Source organism: Thunnus thynnus, chromosome 12 (genome assembly GCF_963924715.1).
Source record: "Thunnus thynnus chromosome 12, fThuThy2.1, whole genome shotgun sequence".
Classification (NCBI taxonomy): domain Eukaryota; kingdom Metazoa; phylum Chordata; class Actinopteri; order Scombriformes; family Scombridae; genus Thunnus; species Thunnus thynnus.
Window position 1 is genome coordinate 14,324,499 of NC_089528.1, and position 13,990 is coordinate 14,338,488.

At 40.8% G+C, this 13,990-nt stretch overlaps 1 protein-coding gene across 3 annotated transcripts in view; it reads right to left on the minus strand.

Annotated features, from left to right (window-relative positions):
* Positions 1 to 348: 348 nt before the first annotated feature.
* Positions 349 to 13,990, minus strand: part of kcnab1b (potassium voltage-gated channel subfamily A regulatory beta subunit 1b) — a 36,086-nt gene continuing 22,444 nt past the window's right edge. For all 3 annotated transcript variants that reach the window (XM_067605701.1, XM_067605703.1, XM_067605702.1), the window contains 9 exons: positions 13,884 to 13,928; positions 12,313 to 12,356; positions 8,494 to 8,580; positions 3,265 to 3,350; positions 2,594 to 2,714; positions 2,399 to 2,493; positions 2,141 to 2,261; positions 1,857 to 1,945; positions 349 to 1,746 (listed from right to left, as the gene is read on the minus strand). In XM_067605701.1, coding sequence (XP_067461802.1) covers positions 1,657 to 1,746; positions 1,857 to 1,945; positions 2,141 to 2,261; positions 2,399 to 2,493; positions 2,594 to 2,714; positions 3,265 to 3,350; positions 8,494 to 8,580; positions 12,313 to 12,356; positions 13,884 to 13,928 — 778 coding nt within the window. In that variant the 3' untranslated portion in view covers positions 349 to 1,656. The remainder of the gene's footprint in view (positions 1,747 to 1,856; positions 1,946 to 2,140; positions 2,262 to 2,398; positions 2,494 to 2,593; positions 2,715 to 3,264; positions 3,351 to 8,493; positions 8,581 to 12,312; positions 12,357 to 13,883; positions 13,929 to 13,990) is intronic.

A 13,990-nucleotide genomic window follows, 5' to 3' on the forward strand; every position in this document is an offset into this window, starting at 1 on the left:
CTTTGCTTCCATGGAAACAGTGTCACAAAAACAACAAAATACAGCAAAAAATAAATGAGGAAAAAATTCTCGAACACGAGTGTACTTTTCACAAATCTAATATATCATTTACGCGTTATTTTTTATTAGAAAACAGGAAAACACAGAGGAAACCCAACAATCAGCAAACAAACAGCAGTAACTACTCCAGAGTGTTTCAATCAGGTTTTTACTGGGGTTTACAGTCTGTTCAAAAACAAAAAGTCTACTTCAGCGAGGCTATATTATTTATACTATTGTACTGGGCTACAAAAACATTGGAAGGCTTCCATAAAACTAATAAAAAATACTGTAGATCTTAAAAACATATCACATGAGAATTATAAGCTCTTTATTTGTATGTACAAACCTGATGAACAACACCAAAATATATGTCTGAACAGACAGAACATGACAAAGACAATCCCATTATGTAAAACTGGCATCTGGAAGAATTTGGGTGAATTCTTGGGTAAGAAATTGGGTAACAATTTAGTATGTTCCAGGTGCAGTGACTCCAGGGGTCCATATGGTGTTATTTATTACTGAGTCTCTTCATGAGCTACATGGCTTTGTTTGTTAAATCGACAAACTCCCCTTAGGGAGATCATCTCCCCAACTTTAACTTGACAAATGTTTTAGCCACAACACAGATGCAAATTAAATGAATCAGACATTATCACCACTGACAGGAAGTCTGGCAGAGTTTAAATTATAAGGAGGTTAAGGGGCACAATAGGAAAGTACACCACTGTACTTTTGCATCATAAGTAAAAAGGGAAAAAAAGAAACACAAGGAGATGATTTTTTTTTTTTTTTTTACATAACTGCTTATTGAGGAACATTTATAACAGTCAGTACAGATGTTTTGAAACATATTTTAGTTGAACTTAGCTCTCTTGGTATTTGCAACAACACAGTGAGCAGAATTTCAATTTTTCCAGTACTAAAACAATTCATCACATTGACAGGTCAGCTCCAGCTGCAATGGGTAGTGTTAGCCTTGCATCCAGTCTGCTGAGACCAGGCCCAATTACACAATGTCATCATTGATTTTTTTTAACACATCACAACCATCTAGTAAATTATATTTCTTGAACATCGGGTACAATTTGATACATCTCATCTTTTTGTTGTGTATTACTGTGATGCCATGAGCTTATATGATGCTTTTGGGACAATAAGTGCCTTTAAACTTAATACACTGACACCCAAATTCACAGAAAATCATTCTTATTATAATCAGTAGCTGGCCCATGCTTACAGTAAGATTTACTCTTCAACAATCTAATATTTTGCATCTTGAAATATGTGGTTCAGCAGTTTCTGCACAGTTTGTTGGAGCAGAAGATAACTTTACACACTTCTTGTCTGATCTTCTAGCTGTTGTTCAAACTGAGGCCAGTGGCTGGCTGCTATAGTTGTAGCATGCATGCTTTGTCAAGTAGCTCACTTTACGATAATGAGTACTGGTTGATCTTCATACACACGAGGAGCCAAGCAGAACACTTTACACAGTCACACACACAGTCATACGTGCACACACGAGCAAAGTTGGGCACGCACTTATTGTGCCATGGCTGTGAGAGTGAGCTTTGATAAGCTTTTGGAGCATAGTTCGCTAAACGGGGGTCCATCCTAATGATGGTAGTCCTTTCTATTGTGTGGACGATTGCCCAGTATGTGATCCACTTCTGTGGCAACGCCTCCTGTCATCTTTGGAATCACCTGTGGTTCACAAAACATATAAAGAGCACACAATCAAATGCTGGCAAAGCTGTCTTGTAATTGTAAATGTTTATTTAGTATTACTCATTCTTAGGTAATGGTCTTTGCACCTGAATGGCTCCCAGGTTCTCTGTTAACTGGCTTGGATTCGAGGATCCCAACAATACTGAGCTCACTCCCTCGTTCCTCAGGCACCAGGCTATAGATCAGAGACAGGATATAGGTTTTGGACAGTTGGTATTAAGGTATAAAGGTATAAGAAAACACATAGGGAAACGCTACATTAGAAAGTGTTGCTTTGTTGTTTTGTTGCTTGTAAATAGCAACAGTTTCTTCATTATCTTTAAAAGGAATGGAAAATTGAGGGTCTTAGGGTGTTCATATTTTCACTTACCTATGGCTAGCTGTGGTAAAGTACATCCCAGCTTCTCTGCAATATGAGCCAGTTCTTTTAGCTTTGCTTGCTGTTTTCTTCCATCTTCACTCATTATTTTCTCCCTCAGCCACTGGTATGGCTGGAAGAGCAGTAAAAGTGGATGGATTAGAATTTCTCCCACCAAAATTAGGCAGAAATAACCGGATTATATTATATCATTGTACTGGCTGGATGTAAGTGAAACATGCAGGTGGTCAAATGAAATTCAACCTGTACCTTCATTGAGGCCCTGGAGGATTCTGGGACTCCGTTCTCGTATTTTCCTGTGATGATTCCACAGGCCAAAGGGGACCAAGAGACCACACCTACACCTGAGATGGGACCATGACAAGGATATGAGGATGTAAGCCTTGAATCTATTCTCTAAAGTTGGATTTCAGGAGACACTTTGGTGTGAATGATGTGACTTGCCTATCTTGTGGTAGAGCTCTGGTAGCTGGGTTTCCACTTTCTCCCTCTGGAAGAAGTGATACTCAGCCTGCTCACACACTGGTGGAATTAGATTAAACTGTCTAGCCACAGAATATGCTTCCTAATTGAGCGTGAGGAGAGAATAACAAGAAAGGGAAGACCATGGTTAAATGATAAGGAAGATGTGCACAAACAATGACCTTCATGTTTAAGGATTTTCTAGCTTTTTACGTTCAGTAAAAACAATACAGTATTACATAATGACACATAGTGTTCAAACAAACTAGTTTATTTTGGCCTTTGTCCTTCATTGTCCTCAGAATCTGCAAAGATTGTTAGTTTGTTGCAGTGCTGATAGCTTCATTAGTGATAAACAGAAGACCTGTCACTCTATATCACTTTGTACTGTAATATCTGTTTAGCCAATGAAATCACATGTCAAGTTGTCTGGATGATGTTAGACTGCATAGTAATATGAAGCTAAACTGGAGCTGAAACCTTAAACTGCTTTTTCAAATATTTCTCAAGTCATTGGAAGATATCTGGTAATTAAAGACAAAGACATTTGTTGTGTTTTTTTTTCTAGAATTCCACAATATGACTGGAAGGATTGACAGTATGTAATAAGTATCAGTTACTTGTCATGTTGCACAATTTTTTTCATCACTCACCATGATCTCCATGGCCGACCACCGTGACGTCCCCCAGTACATGGCCATCCCCTGGTTGATCACATGTGTCATCGCTCTCACTATCTCTGTACAGGCAAAAATCAAAAAGCAGCACATTATCAATAGTTGAACAGTGGATGGCGCCACTTATACATAACCTAGAGGAAAACCATTTTTAAAACTCTACTTATACTGAAGTTGATTTATATCTTTTAAAATCCTTTAACTTACATTATTTTCACATTATGCTCACATAAATCACATCACAGAAGAATTAGATTCAGGTGTTATTTTTCATTAGAGAACTACAGAATACTAACAAAAAGATTTGATAAACTTGAAGAACAATAAAGAGCAAGCCTTCAGCAAAACTCACACCTCCAGGACAGTCAAAAACAGAAGAACTAAGTGAAATACATTCAGACTCTCTGTGAGGCTCCTGTCCTTTCAAACCCATGTGTAAGCAGATATTGTCTGCTGGGGTCACACTCCTTAGTGTTGTCACATGTTGCAGGGGTTAAATGAAGAGTCAGCCATCTTTAGTAGAATGTTGCTTGTGTAGTTGAACAAATCATGGCAAGTAACATTTACAATTAAAGTCGGCTGAAATCTACCATAGTGGCCTTTAGTGGTTTGTTTATTTGTGCTTGAAGATGCAGCAGGGAAATAATGGTAATTTGAATAGTGGATAAGAAAATTTGTATTTAATGAAAACTAGTGTGAAGTTCTTTGTCAAAATAGTTTTAAATCAAGGAAACATCAAAATGAGGTAATACAGCTATTATTTTGAATGTGTGTCTAATGTATGCTGTGCACAGATCCTCTAATTACTGAAGAAAACAACAGCAATGTGATAAAGTAATCTACGTGATTGCTTTAGTCTGTAATTGCCCTTACAAATGCATTAATGACACATCTGCTATATTAGCGTAACGCAAATTGTGGATGCAAAATATGAAGCAAGGAGAGACTGAATACAAGGATGAAGAAATGAGACCACAGCGGTGTGATTAAAAAAAGAGCGATTTCTTTTCATCAGTAGTTCTCTCTCTGGACCAAAATGTAGCTCAGTGAGAGACAGAGAGCAAGTGTGTGTGTGTGGGTGAAGCAGGTGGGAGGGTAGAGGAATAACAGTACATCTGCTCCAGAAGGAAGAGGGAGGGAGTGAGGGATTTGGAAGGATGTAAGGACAGAGTGAAAAATTGTGAACGAAGTAGGTACCTTGGAGGTATACGAAGTTCAGGAGTTTGTGAATATATGAATAATCCTTAGTGCCAGGGGAGGGGAAGATGACAACTTGATTCACAGCAACACCCATGTTTACCTACTGGCCAGTCTTAACAAAAGGTTTATTTCCATGAGGCTGCAATGAGTCATCATCTCCAACAACAGATGCTGCACTGAGCGTAAGATATCCAGTGTACACCATCAGCACCCCCACTCACACAAGCCTACTGCAACTTTTCAAGGAGGATGCTGTGGGTGAAGTTGTGGGCACATGCACAACATGTACTGTATTATTACTCCCTTGAATTAATGAGATTGGTGTACAGTTTGAGCATAACTCAAATTATCTTAAAGGAACAGTTTACCATTTTAGGAATTGCACTCATTAGCTTTCCGACAACCGACAGTTCCATGAAATGATAGCTAGCAGTTTAGTCAGATTATGTTATCTTTGGACAGAGCTAGGCCAGCTGTTTCCTCTTGTGTCCATTCTTTGTGCTAAAACAAAATTAATATTGTCTGGCAAACATACAACATAACTAAGACTTGTTTGTGTGTGATAACTAATGGTGAATTAAAGGAATAGTTAGTTTAGGGACATATGATCATTCACTTTTTTGCCAAGAGTTAGATAATGAGATTGACACAATGCAAGCCAGCCAGCAGCTGGTTATCTTAGTTTAGCACAAAGACTGGAAACAGGAGGAAACAGCTAACCTGGCTCGGGCCAAAGATAACAAAATCTGCCTGCTGGCACCTCTAAAGCTCACATGTTATATGTTGTTTGTGTAAAAATGACACGTTGTTGTTTTACAGGGCCAGACTATTTCTTGGCCTGGCGCTGTAACTTCCTGAAGTACATCCCAGGAGATATAACATGTTACTTAGTGAGCTTTAGAGGTGTTGGTAGGTGGATTTTGTTTCCTTTGGACAGAGCCAGACTAACTTTTTCCCACTGTTTCCTTTTTGCTGAGCTAAGCTAACCAGCTGCTGGCTTTAGCTTCATCTCATTATCTAACTCTTGGCAAGAACGTGAACAAGCGTATGTCCCAAAATGTCTAACTATTCCTGTATACACTATTAATTATCACACACAAGAAAGTCTTAGTTATGTTTTATGCATGCATGACAATATCCATGTTGTTTGAACATGACCAGGTTGTTTAGAAATGTTGTAATGTGCTTACAGAATTGTAATATACAATACATAGAATATTGTTTGGAAGTAATGACTTGATATCGTATTTTTTATATTTTTCACATCGTCATAGTGAAGTTGTTACACTATATGTGTGTCCTGTATTTGTTTGTGCAAGTGGATGCATGAAATATGGGTAAAATACTGTCTCTGTGTTAAATGCATATTGCACATTTGCAAACTGCCTGGCTGCTAGCCAATATCAGCCTGTCCTTGAGCCCTCTTACAGCAGCAACACGCCACGAAGTCGGGCACACTTAGTCAACTTCAGCCAGCAGGTATCAGAGTGCCCATCTGACAGAGTGCGGCAAGGATGTGGAAGAAGGCATTCAACACACGCTGATATCCATATTTCTCTGGGCAGGTGTATGTGTGTGGAGGGCTAGCTGTCTTTGTGAGTGCTGCTGTTACTGGGAGGTGGTTCTCCTTTTGAAGCCAATGTTTATTCTCCTCCTGTATACACACAGGGCAGTGATCAATATGTCACACCACAGGAGATTTTCAATGGCTGATGGAGCTGTTTCTTAGTTCAATGATCTTGGGAAAAGAAGGTTTTGAATGCGCAGCCAAACGGAAGATAAGTACTGAGGTAGTGAGTGGGTGGTTTTCTATGGTTTTCTTTATTGCTGTACATTTGAGGAGAAGAGAGGTGATATTCTGGCATGTAAAGGAATGTCCTGACTGGATGGCATTGGGTTTGTGTTCAGCATGCTGTTGCAGTACCGTTTTATTTGCTCTCCAGTGAAAGACTCCTGCCTGAAGGGATTGATATAACGGTTGTTTATTGATGCAAGTCTGCTCTTTTCCTCTGCCTCGATTGCCTCCTATTCTTTTTTTTTGCTCTGTCTGGGGTTTTTTCATATTCAGTTGATTGAACGGATTCAATTTGCTGCATATTGCTCTGTCATATAAAAAATGATGCTGAGTGACTGGATAGTGACATTCTGCTGAGACTTGGACAGTTTACTCTCTTCTCCCTTCTCCTTTAGGCCCCATCTCACCATATTTGTAATATTTTATTAACTATGCAATTTAGTGACGAGTCAAATGAAATGCCAGCTTAAAGCCCTGCAGCTGCAACAGTAAAGAGAAGAGGAAATCAAAGGAGAGTCAGAGCCTGGCAAGCAAGGAGGAAGTACCATTTTTGTGAAACTAGTTGATATAAGACAAAAGAGCAAATCAAGAATAAGTAAGGGAGAGAAAAAGAGAAACATACAGAAAAGGATAAGTGAATGGGAAAAGAAAGGCATTGACGATAACAAAGGAAGACTCTGTAGCCATTACATCACTTTTTTTGTCCCCAAGGGGACATGAGTTGTCTCACACAAAATCAGAGGCTGTTAAAATCACAAGAACAAAGACAAAATAAAAATTTCACAAGCGTGAACGTACAACTGTTAAACTGCTGAACATTCTTAACATTCTCATTTTAATAAGACATTAGGAGCTCCAGTGATATGTTTTTGGGCATTACATTGATGCTTTTAATCCTTTTTTTTAAGTTTCAGGAACATGTGGGTGTGTGAATCGATACCATATATATGTACATAACAAGTCCTACGTACTGCAAATGCCCACAGAGATGTAGAAGTCTCACTTTTTGCATGTTAGCACTGTTATTCCATCCCCAGGAGAAGCTACTGTATTTAGGAAACATTACGGTACTAATGCATGAGGGTACACAGTTTTGTGTGTGTCTGCACATGCGGTCCCGATCTCTCTAAATTTGTTAAAGGTGACACACAATGATTTATGACAGTGGCCTTGCTCCACTGTAATGACGGATGAGGAAAACGTGGACAATGTTTTTTGTTGATTAATGGACCAACTGTGAAGCAGGGGTGTTGAAAGCACAACATACTCAGCCTATTTGTCTTTATATTTATCTATGTCTAGTTTTTTATTAGCATCTCTCTCTGTTCAGTTTCTATCATCCTGCCAGACTCTCGATCAATCAGTCCATCAATCAGATTAGACTTCTCCACATCAGTTGTCAATAGTGAAGTGACTTTATCTAGAGAGACAGCTTATAGAAAGTTTGACAGAGCGGGCTGTAGGGTCTGCCTGCCAGTCACCAGTACTACCAGTGACAGCAAGGCCTCGGGAATGATGAGTATGACAGATTGGCCTCCCACAGTCTGCCGGATCACGTGGGAGGAAGCATAGGGGGCAAAGGGGAAAGTCTGGAAAATATTTTTGTGAGCCCAGTGGGACTTCATGCTTTTAGCTAAATAATATCTGTGGATAGGGGTTAAAGGGATAGAAGAAGATGCCCAAGTATCTGTGGTGGCCACATCACAAACTGGAAGTGTGTGAAAGAAATAAATGGTAACATAAGGTAGATGTGTGGGAAAGGCTGCACTGAGTGTTGAAGGAATAGAGTGCGCAGTAGGGCTTATATCTAGTGAGACCAGCCCAAAAATACACCAGCGTCCTCCGGGGGGGGTGGGCAGATAATCCTGCCTCTGAAGAACAGGGAGGGCTGGGAGTGGGCACAGCTCCGAGACCCTGTGGAAACTAGCGATCCCACAGAGACAGAAAGAGAAAGAGAGGGAGACTGGTAGACAAAAATAGAGGACAAGAGATGAGGCAAGATTGTCAGATTACTTGAAATGTGTGTGTATGACTGTGCGTCAGAGAAAGACACACACTCAAAGGCCCTTTGGTGAAAGCCAAAGGTCGCAGGTCCGGTGAGGGCAGCGGTCCCGCCACTATTTCTCACCTTCTCGTGTTGCGGAACATCATGCATTGTCCCAGCTTTAACCCTCCATCAGACTCCCGGAGCCTGTTCAGTGATCACTCACCCTCCATGGGAGTATTGCTGTCTGGCCGGTTGGCAAAAACCACATCGACGTACTCAAGTTGCATCCTCTGGAGGGAGCCCCTTAAACCTGCAGTGAGATGAGATGAAGAGGTTGTGTGAGAGACAGAGGTTGAATAAGTCAAAGAAAAAGAAAACACATTGATTCATGAGTCTTGAGCATATTTGTAGTAGTGCTGGAATAGATGTGCATTATGTAAATGCATCAGTCAGTATTTCTGATTTCTAATAGTATAAGTCATCATCATCATCCAGTATCTGTGACTGTTGCAGGCCTGTAATAAGTCCGTACAATCATTTTATTCGGCCCGAACGAAATGATTGGACGGACTACCTGCCTGTCAACCTGCCTACCTGCTTATTTGCACGCACTCTGCCCGTGCACTGATTGCGCATGACACAGAAAGTTTGGAGGCCAGGTGGGCAGTGGGATACCTACAGATAGGAAGTGACGGGACTGCATGAATTGCAGAAGAAGAAAAATTGGGGAATATCAACAGAAAGCAAAATGAAAAGCAACGTGCGATCATCGGTCTATTGTCTGTATTGTGGGGGAAACTATAACACATAATGTTATCAACAAACGAGATACTTTCAAAAGAAGTGAACTCGGCTCCCACCATTTACTGTTTACTAATGGGGGAGAACTGCAGGAGAAGGGCTGTATTTTCATCATATTTTCAAATTCTGTTTTTTGGGTTTTTTTTTTCCTTTTCCAGATCACTGCCAACCCCAGCTTTAACTTGCAAGGAATAAGAACTCAATGCAGCCCACATGAGCCTGGAGTATCATCCGCCACTCATAGAAACTTGTACTAATACCAGTGGACTTAGAAGACTTATTAAAGTATCATTCAGACTTGCAAGCAAGTAAGAAATCCTGTCTCTTGACACCTTGGGAAATGGACACGGCCTGCAGGGAAGAGTGATAATCACCTTGCACATGTTAATCCCCTCACTTCGTTTTTGGTATTTATCCACCACTGCCATGTAGGTGAGATATAGTAACAACTTAACACTAAAATTGGATTGCTTGCAGCATGCTGTGAAAGGTTTCATGGTGGTGCACACCTCAGTAGAACAATGTACAAAAATTGTGGGATTCAAGTTTTCTTTTTACACTTAAAGCACAGTAAAAGGTAAAAGGAAAAACAGGGTGAACTGGATCCTGGGGGATTTTAAAGTCAACCTGTTCATAAACACGGCAAAGTGACAGTTGAACTCATGTGACTCAAAGCCAGCTGCATCTGGCCTGCAACATCTTTTGATCCAGCTCACACGTGAATCTGCGTTGTCATATTTAGTCGGGTTTACCTAGTAGGAGTCATGATTATGGGACTATTTTTAAAAAAAAAACCAAGATATTAGATTTTTTACAAAAGAAATGCAGACTTTGTCACCTCATTAAACAACCTAGTGTGCCATCAGCAAACAGAAAGTAATGTCCAGCTTCTGACAGCTTAATCATAGCAGAGATAACTGGACACTTGTTTGAGAAGGATAATAGTCTCAGTGTCTTATACTATATCATATGATGACTCTGAATATGGAGAGTTGCTAATTCACTCAGAATTTGACAGGTTAATCCGAATCTCAGAGTTTTTTGGGGTTTTTTTTCAGTTTAGTCACAGATTTTTTTATGGGCTTTATGGCAAGGAAAGGAAAAGCTGTTATAAAGCCAGAAGACACAGTTCAATGAGATGGAGCAGATTCTCTTAATAGAAAAGAACAGGTGTAAAAAATAAAGTTAAATATGGCTGCAGTCATGTGATTTTCATGCTATGACACATTTCAGTACCACAAATGTAATACTTTAAACTGCAGAAACTATTGACATGTCTGTTTTAATTAAACCAATTATTTGTTAAGAAATCCCCTCCAAAACAACAATTCACCTCTTTTGTGATGTGATTAATGTGGCTGACCCAGATATGAAGATATCCCACTGCAATAGCCTTAAAAGCCTTAAAACTGAAAAAAGGACTTATATCGTTTTTTGTTTATTATTCAATATAAACGGTTTTAAAAATAAAGAGCCTATCTTTTTCATTCAAAGCTATTGTCCCTTATACCCAGCTTCAATGCCATCATTTTCAAAGCAGAAATGGCCATTGGATTTGATTCACAGTGAGAATTTAAAAGGTCAAACTGAGAATTTGGATCCAATTTCAGGATTAATCAGTGTCAAAGTGAGTTTGCACCACTATCTCCTGGTATGGAAGATCAGTGGTGGTGGTGGGGCGGGGTGGCAAACCTTTATCCTTGTTACATAAATGAATGCTGTTTTGACAGTTGGTGAATACGAAAGACGAGGGATCGGAGGAAAGGTCGCGCTCATTTGTTTCTTTTTCGCTCAGCTTTCAGTTTTTGTTGGAAATGACGCACTGTATACTGAGGAGAGGATAAGAGATGGCAACAAAGTATTGAGAGTCCCCATTCACACACAGAGAAGACCAGATGAGAGATGAAAAGCGAACACAGGAGACTGTCACAAAGGAGGACAGCAGAGTAATAGAGAGACAAGGCAAAAGACACTTGTGCGCTCTTGAGTGTGTGTGAGTGTGTGTGGCAGATTAGTGCCAGAGGCATCATCATCGCCTGTTAATCCCAGCTGAGAGTTATGCTCTCCCCGACACCGTTCCAACCACTTATTCCTTCTTCTGTCATCTGCACTCCCATGATCTCAGAAACACCCATTACATGGATCCTAATCTGAGGCTGCACCGTCATCACCAGCAGTTTCCGCTGTGTCGTGGATTAGAGTTTACTGGCTCTGAAGAGAGTCTATTTTTGGAACTGAGAAAAAATGTTAAACAACAAAACTATTCCACTGGCGTCTGCAATGAATAATGCATTTAATTATGTGTTCTACTAAAGTCCCTTTGAAATGATTCAATTATCAAGTAATTTCTTTGTCCTGTGGGTGAATGTTTGCTTGTTATTAGAGAAGCTGACATTTTCTCACCTCAGAGGTCATCAGCACTGATCTCTGACATGACACCCCATCACTTAACCAATCAAATGTTTCACTGACTGGCCTGTGGCAATGCCTGCAACCAGTACTAAGAAAGATGGTGTCAGAGCATGTTTTACTCTGCCAGTTCATTAACCTGTGGTGACATGTACCACACCAGAGGTGACAGGGACACTGCACCTTTATCTCACACACTGGGTTTAGCTAATTGGCGGTGCCACCTTTCCTACTCCCTTCTATATCTTCCGCTCTCTCCTAATTTATCTTTGTCCTTCTCCTCCAGCCCTCCCTAGTGTAAGTCTATTGCCCTATTCTTGTTTGGGGGGGGAAAGTTGCAGAGGCTGCAGTGAATGTTAATAACGTGGGAGAGAGCTGAGTCACTGCAAGAGGTGCATTGCGCTGTGGACCGGATGGCGAGTTCAATGGAGAGTGGGATGGATCGGGCCAAGGGTACATGAAAGGTATGCCATTATAAGCATGAGCATTTTAAATGAGATGTAAAAGAGAGGAGATGAGAGGGGCACTCGAGGATATGAGTTAGTAGTGCAATATGATGCAACAGTTTCTTAGAAACACACCTGTGAAGACATTACAAGCGAGCAGACAAATCATCTGTCGAGGTTTGATGTACCACTGGCTAATACAACTTTCAACAAATTCAGCTGGGTGCACACGCGGAGCACTATCAAAGACGAGAGAAGAGACGCAGACAGGAGGAAAGATGGGGGAGGAAAAGAGATAAAAGGGGGAGATTACAGGAGTGCAGAGGGGCTCCGAGTGACGGGGTGATGTGAAGGACAAAGCGGAGGAGAGGCAGTCGACTTGTTACCTTCAATGATGTGTTTTCTGTTGAGCCCTCTCTCTGTCTCTGCTCTGGAACAGGAGGGAAAGAAATACATGTCAGAGGGGGTCAACACACACACAAACACACACACACACACACAAACACACATACTCATGCACATTCACACAGCTCCCATGAATTGAAGCAGATCATTAAACATGCGTAACAAGAGCCTGCATAACAAACTGGCTACAAATCACTGGAGAGTAATACAACCACTCGTTGGTCCGCAGTGTGCCTGCAGCTAGAACGGACTGTACAGTGTGTCTGTGCTGTGGGCCAACACAAGGCTTATTGTCACAACATATTAACCAAATGTTAATATGCTCCCATAAATATTTCAACCAAATGTTGCTTGGTCATGTCCTACAGCACTGAGGCGTAACAAAACACAATCTTTCAACACTTCTTTCAACTCCCAAGGACAATATCTGGCATTTGATCCATTATGAATATATTGATTATAGCAGCTTTAAATACTGTTTTGAATGCTTGCCTGTTACTTGTAATGAGTATTTTAATATTGTAGTATTTTTACTTTTACTCAAGTAAAGGCTCTGAATACTTCCACCTGCAATGCATCTTTTCACCTGCAAATCCTCTAAACCATGCTTACTCTGCTCCGGTGATTTTTCACTACCCTCACCTGTGATTACTCAGTCACTTTCAGATTTTACACATCCTTCCACTTTATTCCTCTTTTCTTTCCACTCAAATGTTTTTTCTGTTTGCTCAGTTGCCTGCTATTTGTCTTCATTTCACACTTTTTCACACCGCCTCCCTCCATCCTGCAGAGTTCCAGCTTGCTTAGGTAACAATAATGCATCACAAACACAATATCATGCATACCTTCCTCCGTGTAATCATGTCTTCTTGGCAAACAAGTAAGAAAGTGCAATAGAGAGTAAGTGTGCAAAATATCTACTGTATGTTTGGATGATGAGATGCTTGACAAGCCTTTCAGGCACTCTCACAGCTTGCTTAGCAGAGGGGTTAAGTAGTTCTCTAAATCCATTCTGTGTGGAAGCTGATTTGGTACCTTGACGATAGACTGAGAGGATGAGCTTAAATTAAATTTATACAAACGCTCCCATGCCCTACTCTACTGATCTACATCAGATACTTTGATGGAGCACCAGAAGAAGTATGTGGATGTACTGGTGGAGCTTCCACTTGCCACAGTAAGGCTTTTAGAAACAGAGTGGATGTGACTAATGTGGATTGAGGGCAGAATACTCCAGCATGACAGCAGAAGCAGATATGACTTGTGGCAGTTTGGCAAGAAGGCTGAGGAAGAGTATAAAGCGATGGAAGAGGGGATGAGGACAAGGCCATGTTGTTATATGTGTGTGTGTGTGTCAGTCATATTTTGAGTGTGTCCCTCCTTGTCTGTGCGCCTGCGAGTTTTTCAGAACGTTCGATCCCATGTCATGCTCTGCAGCCGGAGGCGAATGTTTTAATGTGTAGCCTGTTGTTGGCGAGATAGTCCAAACATCTGAGGAGGCAAATGCACATGCTGGACAGACACACACTCACCCGCATACACACACACTTACTTTCCTCCCCAATAGAGCTTTGTGGTGATCACCAGGCTGGATCTCCTGAGGGAAGACAAACAGACACATCAAAAGGCCATGAAAAAGGACTTTAAAGTTGTCCTCAA